Consider the following 17120-nt stretch of genomic DNA (forward strand, 5'->3'; position numbering starts at 1 on the left):
ATGCAAAAAATGTACTGAATATCTGCTTCACACCAGGCTCTGTGATAAGTACTTGAATTGCAGGACTTTACAGTTTAATGCAGCATTTCTCAAAGTGTGGTCCAAGCACCACTCACACTGAAATCACCTGGGCTGCTTTCATGGCAGTGCAGATTCTGGTCTTTTCTCACCTAGCAAATCAGAATGTATAAAGGGAAAAGCTAGTAACCTACATTTCAGTTAATGAATGAATTCACACTTTAACTGGATGAAATAATGCCTCCCGACAGCCCTGAGTTAGTGTTTGGGTCAGATTTCCTCTAGCCGATCAGTGGACGCTGTAGCCGACCTGCCTGGCCCTGACGGCCAAGTGCCGCACTCCTCAGAGTTCTGGCCAGCCTTCAGGGAGAAGCAGGTGGCTGGGCACCGCGCACGCACCGGGCTAATTGGGCCTGGCAGGGATCCGAAACCACCTCACCTGCAGTTTTGCTGGCATTCGCCCTGAAATTCCTAACGCTCCTTCCCACAAGCTTGCTGACCTTGGCCTGCAGGGAAGTGTGGCTAGAGCGAGCCTTATCTCACTTCCCAACTCCGAGACCTTTAGAAAAGTTTTAATGTTTTTGTTGTTCAGGACTCAAAATCTCTAAACAAGGAGTAAAAAGGAAAGTATATGGAAGACTCAGAAAGTTACATAAAAGGTCGGAGGCTGCTTTTTCCTGCAGAATACCTCTACTTGTCATTCACACTGTCCTCATTTATTCAGACGTCAGTGGAGTAACATTTTCTCCAAAATTAATAAGTGTCCACTCTGAGGCACCTCAGTCCACACAGAGTTTGTGGTTGATGACAGTAATGCTTTTGTCTTACGCTGCACTCACTTCTCTTTTGGTCATATAGACCTTTATAATGCACAGAAGAAAGCTAGCTCAAGCAGCGGCTTCCAAACACATTTACTAGGGATACATTTTCCTTGGTTTTGGTGATGTTGGGGAGGCTGAGATTGAACCCGGGGCCTTCCCATCGAGCACTTCCTCTCTTACTGGTTTTTGAGACAGTGTCTCCCTAAATTGCTAAGTTGCCCAAACGGCGCTTGAACTTGAGGTCTTTCTGCCTCACTTTCCTAGAGTACTAAGAGTGTGTGCCAACAGACCCGCTGGGAGGCATCTTCAGGTACACTTTACTATACTCAGCTACAGAGCTCCTGCATCTCAGGATGTGGAATCAGGAAAATCCAGTGCTTGTAATTCATGACTCTTGGGAAGACTTATTCTTTGTGTGTGTGTGTGTGTGTGTGTGTGTGTGTGTGTGTGTGTGTGTGTAACTGGAGATTGAACTCAGACCCTTGCGCTTGCCAGGGAAGAGATTATTCCACTGAGCCATCTCCCCGGCTCCGGAAGACTTATTCTAAACTCCAGTTTTCTTACAGTTGGAAGACTAAAAATGATAAGATGCTTATTTACACGCAGACGTGTTATGTACCTCTACCAAACACCCGCAATGAACATAAGCATCATGTATCCCAAACATGTACTAATAAAAACTAAAAACTGTTAAATGAATGCCCAGAGATGCTGTACCCTCATACTACCTTGTTTACTTAAAAGGTTTGAAAACCGCTCTTGTTTGTAGCCAAAGGAAGAGATTTCTTATGGCTCTTTAGTCACTTTTGCAGAAATGTAGCAAGAAATGCTGAGGACAGCAGCTGCCTTCACTTAGACATTGTGATAAAATCTTTCTGCTCAAGCTGAATTTAATAAACACACTCAAGAAACTCATCCAAATGGAATAATGCCCTTATTATTTTCCTGACAGAGAGCAGATCTTCTTGGGGCAGGGGAAAACCGGGGGCGGAGGGGACTGAAGAGCCCTCTGTGGGGAGGGGCTCTGCCTTGGAGTCCCCTCGCCTTTAGAGTGGAGGAGCAGGGAGCTGGGCTTCAAGGGCAGCTGAAGAGGCTGGAGCTCTGGCTGCTGAACGGAACCCTTGGTGAAGTGGGGGTGGCAGCTCTGACACTCGTGGGCCCTTGGGCACTCTGTGGAAAATGATTTCATTATGTCTGGGTATGTGGGAGATGTGGAAGAAGGTACCACCTGGGCCTGACTAATTAGCCTCCTGGGTCATAGGAAAGAGAAAAGTTCTCACTTCAGTCAGACTCTGAGACCCCAATGGCTGGAGCCCTGCGCTTCTGGGCACTGTGTCCCCAGGGGCCTGCAGCTGGGCTTGAGGAAGAAGGGACCCCACAAACTCCATTTCTAGGCAAAGGTGCCTCCTTAGGCACAAGCCCTTAGGAGTAACATCTGGTCTTCCCAGCTATTTGCTGTAATTTTGGAGTGAGACATAATCCTCAGGACTCCAAACTCTGATCTACAGAACAGGGAGGATGATGGTCCCTTTAAGGGTTAGAAGAAGGCTAAATGACAACATTCCAGAGTCCCCACCAGTGCCTGGCATATAGTAGTAAGTGCTTAACTAAAGGCATCTGCTATTAGGAAGCTAATGGGTCTGAGACGAGGTTCAGCCTCTCCGCTAATTTCAACCTCTCTACTTATTCCACATCCCTGCTGACTGCTCCCACCAAGGCCTGGGCAGTTTCTGCAGTGGAGGCACAGCTAGAGCACTGCGAACTGGAATGCATCTGTTTCTGCTCACCTCAGAGCCTCGAATCTGGCAGAAAGTGCTCAGAGTATGCTCAGAAAGAATGAAAGCTGGTTCTGGTAACTAGTGCTGTCAAGCGAACTAAGCCAGCTCCCTTTCTGTTTCACTGGCTGTCTCCTTCGAGCAGAGGTCAGTGCTGAATGACTGAGAGATAAACACAGCCCTGCCCAAGACGCATCTGTGTGTACATCTCTTCCATTAGGCAGCGGACTGCTCTCTGCTGCCTTACAAATGAGCTCTTTGGGCCTTGGGGGCCCTTGCTTTCATCATTCTTTCCTCATGTTTCTCAATATGATTTCTAGGAAACCAGCCCGATCCCCACAAGACCTAAGTTCTTTATTATCTAAGGCTGTGATTGCTGCAGATGTGGATCAGATTTCTGGCTTCTGAGAAATGCTGCCTGAGGGCTTTTCTCCAGGACAGAGAATGTCATGTAGCTTTGACTGCTTTCCCACTAACTGGACCATTATAGAAGCTTCCTCCTCCAGGACACCGCGTCTGGTCTCGGGATGTCCAGACCTCTTCCTGCTTCACAGTATTGTGTAGTTTCTCCTCGCTTGTCTCCATTTCCCCTTCTTTTTCCCTCCATATAGACTGTGAGGTTCTTTTGGGCCAGTTCTATCCTTAACAAAGCACCTTGAGGAACTCTTCCATACACCAGGAGCTCATGTGACCATGAAGAAATGAGATAGGAAGCACATGTTGGGGGCTGCATGATGTTACCTGGGCAATGATGTCCCCATTCTCAGCATGAACTTGGGCAATGGCCCCTAATTCTCCTAGGCAGGTGAAGATCTCATAGAGCTGAAAGAGAAATGAATTTGTGTCACCTTCCCAGCCACTCTTAGCCACCTCACTTGAAAGCCAGCTATTAAAACTAGAGCTTAAACAAATGGAATGAACCAGGACAAATCCCTGACTAACCCAGATATAGAGTCTAAAATATGCATATATTTTAGTATAGTCCAAAGCAGCCCTGGGTGATGCACCCACTTGAAGATCCTGGCATAACTCCTAGACAAACAGGACCCAAATCTAATGGAGCACAGGTGATTGCCCCCTGTGGGTCAGGAACATACTTCTAATGAATCATTTCCCATCGAGCTGAGACACAACTTTGAAGAAGGGTTCCAGAGGGCTAGTACAGCCAGGTCAAAGCTAACAGAAAAGCTACAACCCTACGTTTGAACCAACTTTCATCTCCTAAGCAAGAGGCACAGGAATTAATTATTTGTATTTCTTCTGCTTATTTGAGGTTAGTCTAGAATAGACACATGCCATGACTTTCTAAGCAGAGGCACAGGCAAGCTGGAACAGCTATTCCCTGAAGCAGCAGGTCCTCCTAAGCAGATAAGGCAGAGAATCCCACACTGTCCCCCAGCTTACAAGGGGCCAGGAACCTGCACAGTGGACAAAGAATTAGGTTTGCCCTTCCTCTTAGCCTTCGAGGAAGCTGCTGCTAGTGGAAGTTCCAGCTCCCTGTCTGCTCACCCAGTGGCGCCCTGCCCATCACCTTATTTACAAAGCCATGGGGACAGCAAGCGCTTTGAGAAATGTGCTGGCCCAGTGGTCTTCCACACTGACTGCAGTGACTCATGTTACAAGGGCCAAAATACTCAGCAACAAGAGGAAATTCATCAGATACCCCAAACCGCACCACATAGGGGTTGTTACCTCCGTGTTGGACACTTGGTACAAATCCTTGTAGGCCATGTAAACCATGAAAGAGTTAACCCCTGCAAGGCATGGAAGAAGAGAAAAACAGAAGACATTATTGCTACCGCCTTCTCTCCTTAGCTCCACCCCTAGCACCCATGGGACCTGAGTGCATTACTCAGTGGCTATCCAATATACATTAGACCTTTGGAATTCTCCACAAACATTTTACCACATTGACTCCTACCCCAGAAGAAGTGTCACTGGAGAAGGCCCCTCCTTCTGTGCCTATTTTCTCACTTCCGCTATTCTGGTTCATATCCAGAAGTCCCTCTAAAATCTCACACATTCAAAGGCAGGGCTTTTAAAGGATGATTGAATAATGGAGCACTATCACTAAATTTAGGTCAAGAGGCAGGGCCTGGTCAGAAGATGTTGGCCCCCAGGGGCCCGCCCTGGTAGAATGTCTCTCTGTCCAGGTCTTTTCATTTATGATCTCTGCCTCCTGCTGCCACCTCTACAGGGGAGGCTTTTCTGCAGGTTATGGTTTGTATCTAGTTGCCCTGGCAAAGCCTCATGTAAATCACGGGGCAGTCACCTCTTGAGGGGCAGCACATGGCTCGAGGGGCGTGGCCCGAGGACTGGGGTGGGGTCAGAGAGGTGCGAACCTTTAAACTGGCTAGCCTGTGCTTTCTCAGAAGTGTGGAGAGGGTCATCCTGGACATGGCTGCGCCCCAGTCCCTCCTCCCTCTCCTCCAGTGTCTTGAAACCTCCAGTAACTGTGCACTAAATAAACCTTTCCTTCCCTCATTTTGAGTGTTGGGTATTTGTCCCAGCAACGAAAGAAGAGTAACTAATACACTGCACCTTGCTGCAGAGCAGGCAAAGGACTGATAAGCTGCTCCTCAAGTCATAGGTGTTAGGTTCTTGATCTCAGCTAGAAGACAGTGACTCTGGCATGCTCACCATCTTTCCAGCTCAGAAGCTCAATGCGTTTGGGTCTTGCTGAAGGCAGCAGCCAGCATGGCGCAGCACTCTGGCACTAGCTGTGAGCACAGTAGGGCTGCACAAGAGGAGCCCTGCACACAGTGAGTGAGCTGGAATACTTATCTCCCTGGGTCTTGTTTGCCTCCCATGTAAACCAGAAAAACAACAATGCCCTACATCATAAGGACATGTGAAGGCAGTAACACGCTACAGGAGAGGCCCCAGCACCCATCCTGACAGTTCCATTGCTCCCATTCAAGGATTCTCAGGATGAATTTATTTCACCATTTACCAAATGTCTGCTATATACTACGACTGACTAAGGTGTGAAAATAAATGAAAATAGGCTCTCCAAAAACTGCTCCAAAATGCTGGCAGGTACCAAATTCCTTTCTCTCATTGAACTTGTACTTTGCAGTGTGTATGCAGATACTGTTTTCTGTAAATAAATGAGATTTCTCCTCATTGCAATTTGTTTAAAGAATAAAGTCCAAAGTCAAATCTGATTTGTTCAGCTAGAAATGCTCCTTGTGATTTTCATTAACAAAAGCATGTTGTCTCCAAATGCAGTCTTAAGCACTGTTTTTCAACTTAAACAAATTCATGTGAATTTCAAGCATTAAAAAAAGAAGACATGGATCCTGACTTCAGAGAACTAACGGAACTAACGGGGACCAAAAGTAAGTTTTGCCTCTGCTCAAAGACCTCAGTTGCCAGGGTTATAAGGAAAATTAAATTTTCACCCAAAATAAATAGGTGGGTCTGGGGAACAGGGAATCATTTTGAGGAAAGGAAGACAATTTTGGTCTGCTACCATTATGGCCATCTCAACCCACAGTGTTCCCAGCCAAAAGTGGATTATAGTTTGAGTATGGCCCAGAATGGGTCGGCTCAGGGCAGCTCGGCCCAGGCCACTCTTCCGGAAAGCTTCCCTGTTATGCACGGAATGACCCCGGCCCTATGTACTAGTGAAAGCCATTCAATTTCTCACTCAGTTGAGATGTCCAGCACAAAAGAAGGTACAAAGAGAAAAGAAGAAGTTGATTTTTACATTCTGTGTCACCATGAATTGGACAGGATTTGTGGGTAAAAAGAATGAACACAAAATTCACCCTCTGATGATTTGCCCCTTCCCTCCACCCCAGGGGCAAGCACTTCTGTGGAATGCTAGCATGTGAGTCCAGACTCCTAATGTGAGGACAGCACTTGTGACTTGCGGCATTCATTCTATTGTTCTTCATGGAACTAGATGTCCAGTACAGGTCATGACTTAACAATATTCCACAATGGTTTAAGTGTTAAATATCTACTGATCAAAACACAGAAAGAAGTAGAGAACAGGAGAATCTAAGAACACAACAAGCTTAAATCAGGCACTTTTGAGAGGAAACACTTTACACCCTGCACCCAGGTGGAAACAGGAACATATTTTTAAGCCTAAGTTTCTAGCCTGAGTGGCAAGACATCCTTTCTCCTAAAAACATGTTAGCCGGGGAGATGGCTCAGTGGAATAAGCACTTCCCTGGCAAGCGCAAGGGCCTGAGTTCAATCCCCGGTTCCGCAAAAAAAAAAAAAAAAACATGTTAGATTTTTCTGAGGATGTCAATGTTACATGAGCAGTGGTTTGCTCTCTGGGGTAAAAATAATAAAGCTTTACAATTCCTAATCTCATTATTTGCTGCGCAGGTAACCTTATGTAGGCTACATTAGCCTCTCCTAACCTCAGTGTCTTCCTCTACAAAATGGGTGGTATTGGATAGAAGTGAGGAAGACCCCGTGGGGTAGGTCCACTCCTTACTAATTCCGTGTTCCTGCGCCCAGTCTGACCCTCAGCTTCACCATCTGCAAAGCAGGCATAACAATCTTTCGCTCATAAGGATCCTGTAAGAGGTGAGCTACACTCCATCAAGTGCCTGGTATGAAGCGGAACCCCTACATCCAGCTCTCAAGCTTAATGCTTTAGACTCCAAGCAAGACTGAAACGAACCAACAGTGTGAGAAGGACAGTCAAGGAGATGCCAAGGGAGGGGGGATGAGGGAGCAGGGCACGCATGCTCAGATTCACCTTTGTCCTTGATGAGGCTCTGCACTTCCTGCTTGACACTGTCGTTCCAATGGGTGATGTCCACGTGCAAGGCATAGTCACAGCAGCTCTTCCCATCGGCCCACTCACGCCACTTCTCATAGGCCTCGGTCAGGCTGGACTCAGGCTCAGGCACCACATGATCAACTGAAAGACAGAGGCCCAGGTGGGTGACTCAGACCTGGCTTTCCCCCCTTGTCCAGACAAGCTCCTCCTAGCATACCTATAAGGACTTCCTCAGCTTGAAATTAAAGTGGAAAATGTTCTCTAGTAGCCTTGAGGATGCTGATGGTACAAATGTTTTTTAGCTACGAGATCTGTGAAAAACTAGCTTCTCTAAACTTCAGTTTTTTCTCCTTAAAACAGGTGCTACAGGGGGGTAGTGGTGCTTTCCTTATAAGTGTGTGTGGTAGTTGATACATTGTATCAATTTGAGATTGGCTGACTTGGCTCCAGAGGGGCCGTGGGGGTCTCCCCGTCCTGCAGGGCAGAGAGGGCCCACCTTAGGGTGTGATTGATTGCTTCTACCTTAGGGCACAACGGGACCACCCCAGAATGACTCAGCACAAAAAGACTATATAAAGGAGGCGAGGAAGGCTTCTGAGCCTTCCCCGCTGCCTTGGAGAAGTCTCGGTCTTCATCTTGCCACTTTGCAGCTGTGCCACTTTGGAAGAGCTTGGTCTTGCCGTGGTGCTACTTCGGAGGAGCTCTGATCTTCAAGGTGGAGCGCTGGTCTCAGCAGTCAGCGTAGAAGGAAGAGAGAGGCTTGATGGACACCGCAGCTGCTGCTTTTCCTCTGCTCTTCATCATTTTCTGCCACCACGAACTGCTGCCTTTTGCCTTGGACTCAGCGGACTATGGACTGAAACCTCCAAAAACTGTGAGCTAAATAAACCTTTTTTCCTTCATTTGAGGGCTGGATATCTGTCCCAGCAAGGAGTAAACAGTAACTAAAACAGTGTGCTCCCAACAGTTTAATAGAAAAATCCATGTACAGAGCTGGACACTGTGGCTGTCACTTCAGTGACTCCTTACTTATTGTACAACGCCATTACCAGGGCTGTGTCACTGTGAGGGGCCAGGAAGGGCTTTAAAGTTATGTGAGCATAAGAGAGGTGAGCCTTCGTGCTCAGTGATGAAGGAAGAGCTCGCATTGGTTCTGTAAATTCAACACGACAGCCAAGGATCTCATTTCCATGTGATGTTTCTGGCAAGCGTCCAGTGGCTCTGAACTCAGAGCTACTCTTCCTTCTGCATCTGTGGATAATTTTGCTTTTCACATAATCACCTCTACATTTGTGAGGATAACACATAAGTTACATTCTCACAGCTCCCCCATAAGCTGCTAAGACCAAGTGAGAATGGGTATAATTTTCCTGAGAACTTCACATAAGAAGTCTGGAGGTTTTTCATGTATTATCATCATTTCCAAGCCTAATAATTATTCCCAGGGAAACTGGTGTGGACAGATACAAGCTCTCGATTTTAAGGATGTATGTTACTTATTTACGTAAATGAAAAGCTGGCAAGAACTAGGGCTGTCTGGTTGCCTATGGAAATCATAATGACATCATAAAGTGATGACCCTTATGAAATATTGTGGTAGAGGAAACATAAATGAGTGGAAAGACATTTGTGACATGTAATTGAGTGAAAATGACAGGATAAATACAGTACTGTACAAATAGTGGGGCCCCTATTTTTGTTAAATGGGAAAAATATGTGTAGAGCATATAGCCAACTTGAACAGTGATGTGGGATTACCAGGTTGCGTTTTCTTTTCTTTCTTTCTTTCTTTTTTTTTAATATCTGGGATTTCCAAGTTAACTGTGAAAGCCATGAATGCTTTTGTGTGTCCTCGTATGCATCACTCTTGTCACCTAGGTCTCTGACTTTCCTTCTGCTCCTTCTGTAGTGCAGAAGACCAAGCATAGCACGCTGCCCAAGGATGCTGCTCGGGTCCAATTTCTTGCTTTGATTGCAGACTGCTGCTGGCCAAGATCACTGTTTCCTCAGACTTCTATCAAAGGCAGCCCTGGTGCATTCATTGAAGAGTAAATGAGTCTAGCTACATTATTAATGTCTGGAACACACTAGGGCTTTCACAGGCAGGAGATTGCTGAGAAGTCAGCTGGCTTCCGCCCTGCAGCTGGTGAAAAGCTTTGGTCTCCCAGGATTGCACATTTTATGGCCCTGAGGCAGTTTTTCTCAGCTGCCACACCCCACTAGCTGAAGGTGAACCCTGCCAGTGCTCCTGCCAGAAAGGAGTTCAGGACAGCAGGCTATTCTACAGCCCAGGGGCTCCATGCCTGTGGGTGGATGCATATGATGTTAAAGTAAACAGTACTCTGGCTGACCACAGTTGGGCTCAGCAATGAGACAGGACCACATTCACTGAGATTCCTCTGGAGCAGGAAGAACCATCCCAGTATGCCATCAGTTTAGTTACCTACTGGCAGACAACTCCTTAGATTTTTGTGAAATTCCAACTTACCAGATATAAAACCAAAATAATAATAATAATAATAAAATGGAACCTGCTCTCATAGTCTGTCCAATCTCAAATGTACAAATTGGTCAGATAGCACTAAATCCAATGAGGCCCACTAGTTTCCCAAGAACTGCAAGCCCCATTATTGTTTCTGTAAGCATTCACTCCCTGGGCTGTTTTCACATCTGTTCACTTCATGAATCTCTTCTGTGCAGTTACTGTGAGTTGCCATGAGTTGTCCATTTCCCCAGCACAACCTTCCTTTTTCAGGTCCCATCAGCCAGACAATCCATAAAGGACTTTTAGAGGAGTGTACAAGATAGCAACGGAGGGCACCATGCTTAGCATGTTTGCTGACGATATGCCTGTGGGCATAAGAATGTAAAATCTGAGGTCTTACTGATCATAGTGGTGCCCCCTGCTAAGGCAGCCTTGGTCCCTTGAAAAAAGTCATCTACAGTGGTCATCCCTTTGTACGGCATCTGAAAGTGAGTGTGGACATCAATGCCTCCAGGGATCACCATCTTCCCGTTGGCTTCGATGGTCTTCACTCCTCCAGGGACAATCAGATTGTCTCCTATTTGCCTGGAAAGACAACAAGATCACTGGTAATTTAAAAGAGCATTTCTCGAAAAGAAAAAAAAAAAGAAAAAAAAAAGAAAAGAGCATTTCTCAAGACAAATACAGTATTATGAGGGCTTGAGACATTTTAATACACTGGTCAAAGTAGTGCAAGTGATTCACAAGTCTAGAGATTTTAAAACAGAGATATGTTTTTATTGCTACAAAATTAATTTGACGTGGGATCAGGGAGACACCTGTTTGTATTAATGCCAAAATAACCTGTATGAGACTATGTGTACTAGTTTCATACTGTAACCCCAGAGGTTTGATAGTATCTGGAATACAGTGTATGTAATGGGTATTTTGGGGGAAAAATATATTGATTATTCCATTCATTTTGTTCGTTGCTTATGTTGAAGGTGAAGAATAACACTGGGAAAAGTGCTAACGAGTACAAAATAATGGATTGTTAGGAGAGAGAAGGAGATATAGAGTCACTACAAGAACAGACATGGGAACTTCATAGTTATCTCCTAAGCAGGCCATATGTTCTTCTAAGAAATCAACTCTGCCCAGATCTATTTCCATGTCAGTCCTCACTCCTAGCTCCACCTTTCTTGATGATTTATGTCAACCACAGCTCACAGCAGATTCCAAAGGAGGAAGTCAATGATGTAGATGCCTCTGGCTCAGGCTGTATTTGAGAAGTCGGGGTCTCAGTAGAAGCTTCAAGCCAAGGAAGGAGACTATGACAACCTTCCTGAGACACACCATGGCCCGAGAAGCCCACAGCACCCCAGGGAGAAGTGGGGCGGACCCAAGAGGAAGCAAGCCAACAGTTATCCTTCAGAAGGCATGTGAAAAGTGCAACTACTTCCTGCACAATGGGACTTACAGATCAGACAGCACTGCTTAGTTTTTAATGTTATTTTACATCCTTGCTTTAAACAGCTGTTCAGGCCTGTCCATGTGGATTTCAGAAACACATGGGATACTGCTACATTATCCTTGAGTATTTCCTATGCTGGGTACACAGGTATTCTACTACTAATATCATGAATGCCTCCCCTGCTGTACACAGCCAGAAAGGGTCTGTCATGGTGCAATAAGAATTGCACTGGCATGTCAAACTGAATTCTGAAACTGCAGTATTTCTGACATCTCTAAGAGTTCATCTTCACCACATCACCATGGGACCATTCCAGGGCCACCACAATTCAAAACACACTGTGGAAAAATGCAGCCTCTGGTCATAACTCTAGTCCAGACACTGGCCTGTTCTGCTCCCATTTTTCTTCCTCACTGGTTTTTCCCCCTGAGGGAAATTGAAAACCAACTGCATAAAGAATTGCCTGGCCTGTGTCTTTGCATGTATGTTTTCACTTATTCTGACAATTAGCGTAGAATCAAGTCTAAAGCAGTAATGCCGCTCCCTTTTTTCAATTACTGGAGGCTCAAATTTCATCTCCTCTCCTTCATCACGTTCTGGTGACATCCATCCACATCTAATAAGAAGAAGAGGGCAGCTGTGCTCTGGACGCAGGCTGCTTAGATCCAACCCTGGGTATGTCCTAGGAGCTCTACGACTCTGGCCAAGTCCCTGAACCTCACCCTGCCTCAGTTCTTTCATCTGTAAAGTGCAATGAATGCCGCTTCCATGAAGCTGGCTGTATAGATTACATTTATTATCTGTTAAGATCAAAGAAGTGTTAGACACATTAGGGTTCAATAAACAGCAGCTTCTCTACTTAATCATCAGTCTTCTCTCTCCTCTGAACTTTTATCTGTTATAGTACTTCTTGCTGCCCACTGATAACATTAGGTCCTTCACATATATGCAGGTATCTCTGTTCTCCTAAGACACTGAAAAGTCCCTGGAGAAGAAAGCAGTGGTATCTACTGTAGTATGCAACATGGCAGTGTCCAGAGCCTTAGAACTGCTTTGCACATGGGAAGTCCTCCAGGCATCTAACTATGAAACAACTGGAGGAAATTAGATCTTATACTTTGTGTGTTAAGGATGTTGTAAGAAATACATGATATTTCTAGATTAGATGAAGCACAAGTTTATCCAGCTCTTCCTCCATTACAAGTGCAAACACCTAACAACCAATGGCTAAATATCTTCTATAATATTCTTAACTAGCAGCTTTCCATTTGTTCTATCAAAGCTGGAGAAATGGATTTGTCTTACATATTTAACTCTCTTACTGGGTGCCTGAAGCATAGCATGAAGAGAGACTCTAAACCTGACTTAAGGCTCAACTGCAAAAGAGCTACGTGACCAGTTGGTGATGATTCTCACAGACATGAGACGAAGAGGAAGCATGGGCACCAACCCTTTCCACTTCTGCAAGCCTCTGAGTGAGGCAGCTCAGACTTCCAACAATGTAGAACAATTTTAGCAATAGAAAAATTTACAATCAATTTTGGCTTATACATTGAATTAATTATTATAGTTTTTGGTTGCCTATTACTGCCATCTTTTCTGCTTCTAACAAGGAAAAGAAATGGTATAAATTTTTTTTAATTTACTATGAATTACAATTTTGGATGAGGAAATGAGTTTATTTTTTAATTTTTTTATTGAGAAACAAATAGCAATGAGACAGTTTCACAACCGATTACTAGTACATTTTCAGTAATTACTATGTTGCATACTGTTGTCTTAGTGGTTATTCACTGTACAAGATCAGAATGGCATAACTTTGATGAGCAAATAGGAAGGAATATCTTCTCTCCCGCATTTGTTCACTCAACTATTGGCTCAGTCACTCACTTATTCAATGTATTTAACTAATATGCTGACCTTTAATAAGTTATTTATTTTGTGTGCCTCCTTCTGCTCATCTGAGTAAAAAAGATAATAATACTTCCTAATGTTACTGGCAGAATGAAGGAAATAAGAGGTGTAAAACATTTAACATAGCCATTGATCCCTACTGTACATGCAACAAAAGGTAGCTCTGGGTGCTAATAACCACTGGGCCAAGCGTTGGGGCGATGGCAGTGGACTAGATATAGTCTACAACCTCCAGGGAGTCAAGATGTTTGAGAACGCAGAAAGGAAAGCAGGTGTAGATTTGGGATCTGGGAGGGAATGTCCACCTACAGAAACTTATATCTGAGCCAAATTTTCAAATGAAAGTAAGAGATCTCTCCTAACTAGACTCTTAAACTAGCCAATGAAGTGGAACAATCTAACAATAATACTGAGTGAGGTCAGCAGTGGTGAAGAAAATGAGTTGGATGTGCTCATGTTACAGCATCCTATTAGTGTAGTGCTGCTACACTTTGGTGAACATGATCAAGTTCTATTCTGGCGTTCACTATGTAAGAAATGTACACATAATTAACTGGCTCTGCTCCATAATTAACTGGCATCTAACAGTGAACCATGGAATAATGAACATACAATATGCATTCTTTGGGAACCTATTTAAAAATCACGTCTGAAAGGTGTACAGTGCCTGTGCCTGCCTTTCTGAGTCTTATACTCTATCAAGGTCCTGTTTAAATAGTCTCTGGATGCCAAAACTTTTCCTGCAAAGGGTGTCTTTCTGTGCACTTCTAAATCACTTATTTTGACTTGGATTCCTTTGACCCTTTTTACAAAGGCCTTAGTTTTCTCCGGGGTGTAATTAGTACACAGTTCTCAGTAAGCCCAATGCCAATGGTCACGTTTCCCACCTCTCCATGGCCTGCAGAGAGCCTATCAATCCAACTGGTACAAATGGGCCCTCAGAAATGTTCTGTTGGTCAAATTCAGAATTTTCATTTCATTCATGCCATCGAAGCTTTTATCTAGGCCTTCACTGAAGAGAACAAGTCCACAAATAAAAGGAAAGTCCCTAAATACATACTTTATTAAGCCATCCTCCATGTAGATGTCGGCGTAAAAGGACTGGTCATCATTGACGATTCTGCCTCCCTTGATCAGGAGACGGTCACTCTAGAAGAGAAGGAACACAAGAGTCATTGTCAGAACCAGGACTTAATGGCAGAGTGTTTCCTGAGCCTTTCTCAATGCGCTGCTCTAGTCATGGGCTTTCAGAAGCAGCTGTACTAACATGACGTCATGCTCACTTCATGTTACATTTAAATTTGCCAGGCTTATCTGTCAAGTCCTGAACAGGAAAACCTGCATGGGAGGGTCATGATCAGGAAATCTCATTCTGGGCCACCTCTGTACAGTCTCACCCTGCCAGCACTGAGGGGCCATTACCATCCTCTTTGGGCAGAGGGCATGGAGCAGGTTGCTCTACACTGGCAGTGAGCATCTGCCATCTCCTGGTGACAGCTGGGCTTCTGCAGTGGGCATTCACCAACTCCAGCATCAATGGGAAATCTCTACTCAGAACATGATTTTTGAAAACAGCTGATGTAATTAAAGCTTTAATTTTTCAGGAAAAAAAAATAAATAAATTTGCCAGGCTTACGTATGTGTCCACAACACAAAATTGTTTAAGTATAAGAAAAATCACTAGGTGGGAAGAAGACAAAAAAATCTACAACATTCCCTTCAGAGTGGTGACATTATAAAGGGATTACATTTGCTTTATATATTAGAACTTCTCACACTGTTAGTGGATTTCTTTAATCATGAGAGACACAAAATTTGGATATGTGATTCAATTGGAAACAATGAAAACAATCGCAAGGTTATTATTAGCAAAATAAATACATACTTTCTGTATAAATCAGGAAATCACAGATCCCATCAAACAGGACTTGGAATGAGGCATGAGCTTTTGATTGGATGGGCACGGCTTTGTTTGACCACAGAGGAGTTTGGCTGAAGGGAACTATGATGTGAATAAGGACTGGTAGCTGGATTTTGTGAAGAACTCAACTGTATCTATTTATACATCCACCGACACACCCCGCTCCAACCATCCATCAATCCACTTATCTATCAACCACCCAATGATAAAACAAATAATTATTTAATTTTTATCATTAGGTAGAAAGAGTATAGTTGTGAACAAGACATACTAAACCATGTAATTTTAGTGAGAAGTCTAGCAATAGATAAAACCAACAAAACACAGAGTTGATAAATTGCATTAAATGTCACACAACACAAGAGCAGGGCTTTGTTTCAATAGAGGCCATGGAAAGTCTGTCCAAGGAGGAACAATGACCATGAAGGTAGGGAGGTGACAGTTCTTTGGGCAGAAGGAATACATGTGCAGAAGCTCTGAATTAAAAATAATTTTGTCTCTGAAAATCTGGAAAAGACCAAAGTAGAGAAAGCAGGAAGTGAGACGTGGAGGCAGGAGAGTTTTTGTCTGAGTGAAAATATACTGAGGCAGGAGGACTGTACACTGAGGGGTAAAGACTTGTGCAGAAAAGGCAGCTCTGGGCCACAGTGCTCCAGCCAACATTCTACAGCACTTGGGATCGCCCTGCTCCACAGGGACTAAGGGTGCGGGATGGAAGTTTCAGGGGAGGGAAGGCTTCTATTCCAACTGATCCAACACCACCATTCCTTGATGCTCATTTCCTGGCCCATGTGAGAATACAGCTTTCCAGGAAGATACAGTTTCAGGGAGGAGGCAGCTCTGAAGCCCGGTGACTTCTGGCTTCTGAAGTGGAAGAGGGAGATCAGGAGATGACAATGAGAAATGGAGGCTCCCACAGGAGACAGAGAACTATCACTTAGCTTCTCTTGCTTTCAAACTGCATGAAAACAGGAAATCTCACCATGTCATATTGCCTGGGCAGAGGGTTTATAAAAAATACAGACCAAAGAGGTGTCTAGAAAAACCCTATACAGGTAGCAAGGAAGATGAAGTAACAAAGTCAGACAAAACTCCTGCCACACATGCTTCACAAGCCCACATAGTCCAGTCTCTGTCCATGGGTTTACCTGTATTAGGATCATGTGTCACCTTCTCTTTTCTGCAGTTATAAAACTACAAAATGTACTGTTCTTGTCACATGCCAGACTATCTGACCACCAAGACTTTCAAAGAGAATTCTCTTTACCTTCTCCCATGTTCCCTTGATGTCTACCAACTATTCTATCTTTTGCAAGGCCTCTAGGCAAGGGTTTCTCCCCCAGGATATGTTACGTGATCTTCCAGCAAATTTCACCTACCCCCACTGAGATTAAATTTGAAGAATTGTGTTTTTAGTGATTTATTATTTATCTATTGTTTACACCAAAGATGCCTTCAGTCTTAGAATCATGTTTTTTTAATCTTTGTATCTTAAATCTTGAAGCCCATATTAAACAGCTCTCACATATTGGTCAAAGGAATGGCTAGAAAGGGAACAAAGAAAGTTAGATTGTATCAGCATAAATAAAGAGATATCTGACTTAGAAAATTATGTGAAGTCACAGAATTTGATCTTTAAGAGAACAGGAAAGTTTTTCTGATTTACTGTTGTAGCAGTACTGCAAAATTATATGAGACAGTCTTAGTTAGGTCTGTGCTTTGAAATTGGCGTGCATATTACAAAAATATCTTTTTCCACTCCCCGCTCCTATTCACCAGATCTTTATTCTATAAGCTCCATCCGTGGCTCTGAGTTCCTAGGCACCCCTCAGGCAGCCCAGCATCAAGCCACAGGGCAGTACAAGGCATCCCTGCATCATAATTCTGTGTTTGTAAAAGCAGCAGCCGTTCCAAGAGGAGTTTCAGAATGGTGAAATCCTGGTAGCTGTAAGAGTTTCCTCGCATAGCTCAGTGCTTTTCTGA

The 17120-nt window shown here is 44.2% G+C and overlaps 1 protein-coding gene across 3 annotated transcripts in view; it reads right to left on the reverse strand.

Annotated features, from left to right (window-relative positions):
- Dpysl3 (dihydropyrimidinase like 3) overlaps window positions 1-17120 on the reverse strand; it is a 124713-nt gene that overhangs the window by 17110 nt on the left and 90483 nt on the right. For all 3 annotated transcript variants that reach the window (XM_004631259.2, XM_023715295.1, XM_004631260.2), the window contains exons 2-6: window positions 14277-14365; window positions 10250-10434; window positions 7341-7505; window positions 4307-4368; window positions 3356-3436 (exon numbers count right to left, since the gene is read on the reverse strand). In XM_004631259.2, coding sequence (XP_004631316.1) covers window positions 3356-3436; window positions 4307-4368; window positions 7341-7505; window positions 10250-10434; window positions 14277-14365 — 582 coding nt within the window. The remainder of the gene's footprint in view (window positions 1-3355; window positions 3437-4306; window positions 4369-7340; window positions 7506-10249; window positions 10435-14276; window positions 14366-17120) is intronic.

This window comes from Octodon degus, unplaced genomic scaffold (assembly GCF_000260255.1).
Source record: "Octodon degus isolate 3935 unplaced genomic scaffold, OctDeg1.0 scaffold00040, whole genome shotgun sequence".
Lineage (NCBI taxonomy): Eukaryota > Metazoa > Chordata > Mammalia > Rodentia > Octodontidae > Octodon > Octodon degus.